This window comes from Acipenser ruthenus, chromosome 12, assembly GCF_902713425.1.
Source record: "Acipenser ruthenus chromosome 12, fAciRut3.2 maternal haplotype, whole genome shotgun sequence".
Classification (NCBI taxonomy): domain Eukaryota; kingdom Metazoa; phylum Chordata; class Actinopteri; order Acipenseriformes; family Acipenseridae; genus Acipenser; species Acipenser ruthenus.
Window position 1 is genome coordinate 42589333 of NC_081200.1, and position 8715 is coordinate 42598047.

The 8715-nt window shown below is 48.8% G+C and overlaps 1 protein-coding gene across 2 annotated transcripts in view; it reads left to right on the top strand.

Annotated features, from left to right (window-relative positions):
* Positions 1-96: 96 nt before the first annotated feature.
* LOC131740134 (N-acetylneuraminate lyase-like) overlaps positions 97-8715 on the top strand; it is a 9028-nt gene continuing 409 nt past the window's right edge. Inside the window, exons 1-11 of one of the 2 annotated variants that reach the window (XM_059035252.1) lie at positions 98-269; positions 1164-1234; positions 2004-2077; positions 3278-3365; positions 5035-5168; positions 5249-5341; positions 5796-5941; positions 6136-6182; positions 6689-6773; positions 6927-6966; positions 8324-8715. The exon at positions 8324-8715 is cut by the window's right edge and continues 409 nt beyond it. In XM_059035252.1, coding sequence (XP_058891235.1) covers positions 1164-1234; positions 2004-2077; positions 3278-3365; positions 5035-5168; positions 5249-5341; positions 5796-5941; positions 6136-6182; positions 6689-6773; positions 6927-6966; positions 8324-8496 — 951 coding nt within the window. In that variant the 5' untranslated portion in view covers positions 98-269 and the 3' untranslated portion in view covers positions 8497-8715. Of the gene's footprint in view, positions 270-1163; positions 1235-2003; positions 2078-3277; positions 3366-5034; positions 5169-5248; positions 5342-5795; positions 5942-6135; positions 6183-6688; positions 6774-6926; positions 6967-8323 lie in introns of both variants that reach the window. The other variant, XM_059035253.1, reaches the window with a different exon arrangement.

Here is an 8715-nt window from a genome sequence, read left to right on the forward strand (position 1 = left end):
CATCCTGTTCCAGACCCCGCCCTGCAGCGCTCGTGTCATTGGGCGAGCCGGGGGGGGGCGGGGGGAAGCGCACGTCTGATTCTCGTGAAACGTGTTTGGGAATAAGGAACTACAACACCCAAGATGCACCTGGCTATGTACCGGTCATGAGTTTCTCACGAGCCAAGATTGATTGAGTCGTGTGGGTCAGCGCTCACGGGTCAGAGTGGACGAGTGAACAGAACCGGTCCAGTGACAAGCAGCCCGCCCAGCGCGCAGGCTCGCACAAGGTGGGTATAGAAAAGCTTGGGTATTCTTTTTGTATCCGTTATGAAGTGGGGTGTGTGCTCCCCCCGAAACAAGAAGGACCCCTACAGAAAGACTGGGGGTGGGGCTTTGAGCAAAACAAGTTTATATTGTTTTCATACAAAGAACAGCAGTATTATTTTAAGACAGGGTCTAAACCTAGGATGCGATGCGATGCGTGTTTCCAGTGTGGCGGGCGCTGTGTTGAAATAGTTCCCTGAGGTCCCGTTATATCCTCATGTTTCATATCCTAACAGCGCTGCCGGCGCTCCCGACTCTGTTAGGCAGGCTAACCGTGGACAAGAGAGCAGGATCGCGATGACCACAGCATTCCTACCCTTCCCTCCACGCGCGGGGGCTTCACTCGTGGAGCGAATTGTTTTTAATTTTCTGTAGCATGCATTTTGCCAAGATAGATCAACTTAGTGTATTTTGTTCACAGTGTACACTTGTATTGTCACCTTTAATGAACAGCGTGATTGCAGTGAGTCTTTAATGAACAGTGCTTGCAGCGAGTCTTTAATGAACAGTGTGATTGCAGTGAGTCTTTAATGAACAGCGTGATTGCAGTGAGTCTTTAGAAAATCCACAGGTTCAAAGTGTGCACCACATAAGCCTGTCTCACTAAAGGGTATCAGGCTGCAGTGTTGTGTGATCACTGCTGTTAGGGATCCTGCCCCCTGCCTGTGAGATGAGATGAGGTTAAAAGCTCAATGCACGAATGCAGGCGAGTCTCTCTTGCATCGTGGTTGAGACTCGCTTGCAGGGCGCTGGGTCACTGGTTCACACCCAGCCTCTGCCCCCTCTTACAAAAGCACTACAGACCCCCCCCCCATGCTGCTGGTAATGTCTGTGGCATGTCTTCTCTTCCTCCGCAGATGGCAGTGCCCCCCCGGAAAGCCCTGACTGGCCTGGTGGCTGCCACCTTCACCCCCATGACTGCCAAGGGGTAAGACCAACAGGAAAGTGCCAGGCTCCTGCGGCCTGCTTCATTCCCGCTGTCCCTTGAGCGCTCGCTATTACTGAAATCAAATCCTGCTGTTTAGATTTATTACTATTATTATTAGTATTATTATTATTAGTATTTATTATTAGTAATTATTATTAGTAGTATTATTATTATTATTAGTAGTATTATTAGTATTATTATTATTATTATTATTATTTTTTTATTAGTATTATTAGTATTTCTTCAACCATTACAAGGTATGTTGGTAGTAACGAAACACTTTGCTGGCCAGTGCAATCAAACTTTTATTATCTGATCTAATAACCCAATTGTTCTGATTATGAAATTCTGACAGTGACATTTTTGACATGACTTTCCCAATCCTAACAAGATGTAAGCTGTAAATATATGAGACTGTAGACAGCAGACTGTGCGGGCTGGTCGGTGCATTCTCTATACCAGGACAGGACAGGACAGGACAGGACAGGACAGGACAGGACAGGACAGGACAGGACAGGACAGGACAGGACAGGCTCACAAGGGGCTGTTGGGATTATCACACTTTCAGTGCACAGTGTAACAGTAGAATACCACGTGCACCACGCTGCAGTGCAGAGTTCACTGCGACTCAACACAGCCTGCTCTGAGGCGCGGGCTCCGCGCTGCACAGACACAAGGCTTGTTATATATAAAGACATCTTCAGGAGCTTCTACGGCCTGTTTGAAGATTGTGATCGCGGTTGTGTTTACTGATGTCTTCTCTTTAAAGGGATGTGAACCTCTCTGTGATTGGTCCGTATGTCGACTACCTTGTGTTGAAGCAAGGCATTCACAATATATTTGGTAAGTTACTGCAGGGAAAGTGAAACCGCTTTGACAGTCCTGGAAAGGGTTTCCCTTTTCCTATATATTTGGGATTTATTTAAGAGCAGTTGCCTCCAGTGACAGCACATGTTTCAGAGGCTCTGGAGAGCCTTCTTGTTTAATACAAGGCCAGGGTTTTGTTTGAGTCTTGCTGACTGTTTCTATAACAGCAGCACACTGTTCTCCATAGAGCCTCACAGCAGCACAATGTTCTTCATAGAGCCTCACAGCAGCACAGTGTTCTCCATAGAGCCTCACAGCAGCACAATGTTCATAGAGCCTCACAGCAGCACAATGTTCATAGAGCCTCACAGCAGCACAATGTTCATAGAGCCTCACAGCAGCACAATGTTCATAGAGCCTCACAGCAGCACAATGTTCATAGAGCCTCACAGCAGCACAATGTTCATAGAGACTCACAGCAGCACAATGTTCATAGAGCCTCACAGCAGCACAATGTTCATAGAGCCTCAAAGCAGCACAATGTTCATAGAGACTCACAGCAGCACAATGTTCATAGAGACTCACAGCAGCACAATGTTCACAGAGCCTCACAGCAGCACAATGTTCATAGAGACTCACAGCAGCACAATGTTCATAGAGACTCACAGCAGCACAATGTTCACAGAGCCTCACAGCAGCACAGTGTTCATGGAGCCTCACAGCAGCACAATGTTCATAGAGCCTCACAGCAGCACAGTGTTCATAGAGCCTCACAGCAGCACAGTGTTCATGGAGCCTCACAGCAGCACAATGTTCATAGAGCCTCACAGCAGCACAATGTTCATAGAGCCTCAAAGCAGCACAATGTTCATAGAGCCTCACAGCAGCACAATGTTCATAGAGCCTCAAAGCAGCACAATGTTCATAGAGCCTCACAGCAGCACAATGTTCATGGAGCCTCACAGCAGCACAATGTTCATAGAGCCTCACAGCAGCACAATGTTCATGGAGCCTCACAGCAGCACAATGTTCATAGAGCCTCACAGCAGCACAATGTTCATAGAGCCTCACAGCAGCACAATGTTCATAGAGCCTCACAGCAGCACAATGTTCATAGAGCCTCAAAGCAGCACAATGTTCTTCTTTTATGCAGTGTTTCCAAAGAAAATATTATGAATGTTACTGTGACCACTCCCCTGTGACTGCACACCTGTGATCGCTCCCCTGTCTCCACAGTGAATGGCACCACTGGCGAGGGCATGTCGCTCAGCGTGGACGAGAGGAAGGCGCTGGCAGAGGAGTGGTGCCGACAGGGCAAGGGCAAGTGAGTAATACTGCGGCCACCGCTGGCATAGCAGGGCTGTGTAGGTGTGTCACAGCTGGTAAGGTGTTGGGGAGCTGTGGCTGTCTGTAGGGGAGGTGGGACAGTATGTTTCATGCTGGTGGGACAGTATGTTTCATGCTAGTGGGACAGTATTTTTCATGGTGGTTGTTTTGACACGCTGTGTGATTGTGTTTTGTGCACAGGGTGGATCATGTGATTGCTCATGCTGTGTGATTCAGTGTTTTGTGCACAGGGTGCATCATGTGATTGCTCATGCTGTGTGATTGTGTTTTGTGCACAGGGTGCATCATGTGATTGCTCATGCTGTGTGATTGTGTTTTGTGCACAGGGTGGATCATGTGATTGCTCATGCTGTGTGATTCAGTGTTTTGTGCACAGGGTGCATCATGTGATTGCTCATGCTGTGTGACTCAGTGTTTTGTGCACAGGGTGGATCATGTGATTGCTCATGCTGTGTGATTCAGTGTTTTGTGCACAGGGTGCATCATGTGATTGCTCATGCTGTGTGATTGTGTTTTGTGCACAGGGTGGATCATGTGATTGCTCATGCTGTGTGACTCTGTTTTGTGCACAGGGTGGATCATGTGATTGCTCATGCTGTGTGACTCAGTGTTTTGTGCACAGGGTGGATCATGTGATTGCTCATGCTGTGTGATTCAGTGTTTTGTGCACAGGGTGCATCATGTGATTGCTCATGCTGTGTGATTGTGTTTTGTGCACAGGGTGGATCATGTGATTGCTCATGCTGTGTGACTCAGTGTTTTGTGCACAGGGTGCATCATGTGATTGCTCATGCTGTGTGATTCAGTGTTTTGTGCACAGGGTGGATCATGTGATTGCTCATGCTGTGTGATTGTGTTTTGTGCACAGGGTGGATCATGTGATTGCTCATGCTGTGTGATTGTGTTTTGTGCACAGGGTGGATCATGTGATTGCTCATGCTGTGTGATTCAGTGTTTTGTGCACAGGGTGCATCATGTGATTGCTCATGCTGTGTGATTGTGTTTTGTGCACAGGGTGGATCATGTGATTGCTCATGCTGTGTGACTCAGTGTTTTGTGCACAGGGTGGATCATGTGATTGCTCATGCTGTGTGATTGTGTTTTGTGCACAGGGTGGATCATGTGATTGCTCATGCTGTGTGATTCAGTGTTTTGTGCACAGGGTGCATCATGTGATTGCTCATGCTGTGTGATTGTGTTTTGTGCACAGGGTGGATCATGTGATTGCTCATGCTGTGTGATTGTGTTTTGTGCACAGGGTGGATCATGTGATTGCTCATGCTGTGTGATTGTGTTTTGTGCACAGGGTGGATCATGTGATTGCTCATGCTGTGTGATTGTGTTTTGTGCACAGGGTGCATCATGTGATTGCTCATGCTGTGTGATTGTGTTTTGTGCACAGGGTGGATCATGTGATTGCTCATGCTGTGTGATTGTGTTTTGTGCACAGGGTGCATCATGTGATTGCTCATGCTGTGTGATTCAGTGTTTTGTGCACAGGGTGGATCATGTGATTGCTCATGCTGTGTGATTGTGTTTTGTGCACAGGGTGGATCATGTGATTGCTCATGCTGTGTGACTCAGTGTTTTGTGCACAGGGTGGATCATGTGATTGCTCATGCTGTGTGATTGTGTTTTGTGCACAGGGTGGATCATGTGATTGTTCATGTGGGATGTTTGAGTTTGAGAGAGTCCCAGGAGCTGGCGAGGCATGCAGCTGGGATCGGGGCTGACGGGATAGCAGTGATATCTCCCTCCTTCTTCAAACCTCCCAGTACAGGTGAGTGCCCTTTTCCACTCTGTCCACTGGATGGCGCTGCAGGCAGCTGACCCTGTTCTCTGTGTCTCCTCCCCTTCCAGGCGCTCTGCTCCAGTTTCTACAGGAAGTGGCTTCAGCAGCACCACACGTGCCGTTCTACTACTACCACCTGCCCGATGTCACGGGAGTGAAGAGTGAGTACCAGAGAGTGAGACACGGGCAGGGAGTGAGAATACTCCACAGAGAGTGAGACACGGGCAGGGAGTGAGAATACTCCACAGAGAGTGAGACACGGGCAGGGAGTGAGAATACTCCACAGAGAGTGAGACACAGGCAGGGAGTGAGAATACTCCACAGAGAGTGAGACACGGGCAGGGAGTGAGAATACTCTGTGGATACCCAATGCATGGATTCAGTCTGTCCACTGTGCAGTAGAATGTCACACAACACACACATTAACAGCCCTAGCACTGATCATACAGGACCTTATGCAAAAATAGAGGGAGTCACCCCAGAGTGCAGGGAGTCACCCCGAAGCCCTGTCCTGTGGCTGTTAACTATGTGGTCTGCGGTGGTGATGCAGCAGCAGTGTGCTTCCTGCCCACTAACCCTGGTGTTCTGAATGAGCCCATTCCTTTCTCTCTGCAGTCTGTGCCCAGGCTGTCCTGCAGGGGGCTCAGGAGCTCATCCCCTCCTTCCAGGGACTCAAGTTCAGCAGCAGAGACCTGCTGGACTTTGGCCAGTGTGTCCACAGCAGTCCCCGGTCATGGCAAATGCTCTACGGGGTGGATGAGGTAGGCTGGCTCTCTCTGTCTCCCTCCAGGGGCTGTGCTGGGAATGTGCAGTGGGGTGCAGCCTGTGCAGGGTGACTGTGTGCAGGGTGACTGTGTGCAGGGTGGCTGTGTGCAGGGTGACTGTGCAGTCTGCAGGGTGTTTCTCCATTGTAGTATCATGTCCATCATGGTGTGTTGTTTTTGTTCTTTTTCAGCAATTGCTGTCAGCGTTGGTTCTGGGAGCACATGGTGCTGTTGGCAGGTAAGCCACAGTTTCTGTCCAATTGCCAATTCTGTCTTTCCCAGTGGCACTGTCCTACAGGATTTCCAGACAGACTCCCTGCACAGGCTCTCCACACAGGCTCCCTGCACAGGCTCTCCACACAGGCTCTCCACACAGGCTCCCTGCACAGGCTCTCCACACAGGCTCTTCACACAGGCTTCCTGCACAGGCTCCCCACACAGGATCCCTGCACAGGATCCCCAGACTGGCTCCTCTCGCAGGGTGAATCTGAGCTGCTGTCTGTGCATCTCTTCTATAGCAGCTCCTGCAATGTTCACTCAGCCCTGCATTGCCTATAGCAATGTGCTCCTGTATGAAGGAATGGCTTTGAATGGGGTGTTTTTTCTGTTTGTTTCTATTCAATCTTGAGCTCTTGTTTATCTCTTGGGATGTCTTCTGTCAGAGTTGTTAATAAAGAGGTTTTGTTGCCTGCAAGGCTCCAGACCTGTGTCTCTGACTGTGTGTTTCCCCCTCTGTTGCTGCAGCACCTACAATTACATGGGCAGCGTGGTTAATGGCATGCTGGCTGCTTTTGAGAAGGGAGATGTCGCCCAGGCCAGGAAGATCCAGGTAATGATCACACGGTGTCTTCAGCACAATGTTGCTGATGTTTCCAATAGGAGCCATGAGATCATGCAGATCTGTGAAGTTCTCTCCCTCTTTAGTCTCATTGGAATCATGTGCGTGTGTCTGTCTTTTTTTTTTTTTTTTTGTCTTCTTCAGTTCCAAACGCAGGAAGTCTTGAGCTTTGCCTTCCAGCTTGGTGAGTCCCTCCCCCTCTGAATCATTGTGCCAGGTCCTATCCAATCCGTGCACAGGAGAGTTTACTCCTCCAAGCCAATCAGAGCACAGATAAACTAGTGATTGCAGCCCATGGAGTTCTAGCAGCAGTGTGCTGGAGTACAGCAGTGCTGCATGCGTGCCATCAAACTGACATGATTTCATTGTGAGATGCATGCTGTCTGGAAGGGCAGGGTGTGGACTTATTGGAAACTATTTCAGCAGGAGGGTACCCCCCACATCACTTGCCATGTTCATTAGCCAGCTATAAAAAAACAAGGCAATGCCCTCCCTCTCCTCTTTCACATCCCTCCATCTAACTCCCTCATTCAGATGACCTCGTCCACATGGCCAGGCAGGTTCAAGGCAGACAATGTCTGTAAATAACATTACACTACATTAACTCTTGTTCTCCTCTCGTGTTTCCTCTTGTTTTCCTCTCGTGTTTCCTCTCGTGTTTCCTCTTGTTTTCCTTTCGTGTTTCCTCTTGCTTTCCTCTCGTGTTTCCTCTTGTTCTCCTCTCGTGATTTCCTCTTGTTCTCCTCTCGTGATTTCCTCTTGTTTTCCTCTCGTGTTTCCTCTTGTTCTCCTCTCGTGTTTCCTCTTGTTTTCCTCTCGTGTTTCCTCTTGTTCTCCTCTCGTGTTTCCTCTTGTTTTCCTCTCGTGTTTCCTCTTGTTTTCCTCTCGTGTTTCCTCTTGTTTTCCTCTCGTGTTTCCTCTTGCTTTCCTCTCGTGTTTCCTCTTGTTTTCCTCTCGTGTTTCCTCTTGTTTTCCTCTCGTGTTTCCTCTTGCTTTCCTCTCGTGATTTCCTCTTGCTTTCCTCTCGTGTTTCCTCTTGCTTTCCTCTCGTGTTTCCTCTTGTTTTCCTCTCGTGTTTCCTCTTGCTTTCCTCTCGTGTTTCCTCTTGCTTTCCTCTCGTGATTTCCTCTTGCTTTCCTCTCGTGATTTCCTCTTGTTTTCCTCTCGTGTTTCCTCTTGTTTTCCTCTCGTGTTTCCTCTTGTTTTCCTCTCGTGTTTCCTCTTGTTTTCCTCTCGTGTTTCCTCTTGCTTTCCTCTCGTGTTTCCTCTTGCTTTCCTCTCGTGATTTCCTCTTGCTTTCCTCTCGTGTTTCCTCTTGTTTTCCTCTCGTGTTTCCTCTCGTGTTTCCTCTTGTGTTTCCTCTCGTGTTTCCTCTCGTGTTTCCTCTTGTTCTCCTCTCGTGTTTCCTCTTGTTCTCCTCTCGTGTTTCCTCTTGTTTTCCTCTCGTGTTTCCTCTTGTTTTCCTCTCGTGATTTCCTCTCATGTTCTCCTCTCTTGTTCTCCTCTCATGTTTTCTCATGTTCTCTTATTTCTTCCTGCAGGGTTTGACTTGGCTGTGAATAAGCAGTTGATGCTGGTGCTGTCGGGTTTGCCCCTCGGGCCCCCGCGGCTCCCCCTGCTCCAGGGCTCCCAGGAGCGCGCTGAGCAGATCCGGGACAAGCTGGAGAGAACCCTGGGGCTCCTGACCCCAAACTGCTGTGCAATGGGAGTCTGATTGCTATCGCTGCAGTGTCCCCATCTGAAGCACACCTCGGTTATCCACTGTACAGCAATACATTGCAGCAGGGAGCTTTGCAAACGTGACCGGGAGAGACGGGGGAGGAGCCATGAGCTCGAGGAATTCCATTCTAATGATGTCACCAGACAAGTGTCATTCAAATCAATAAGGAAAACTGTCATATTGCATTACTGAAGAAATTTTAAATCTATATAA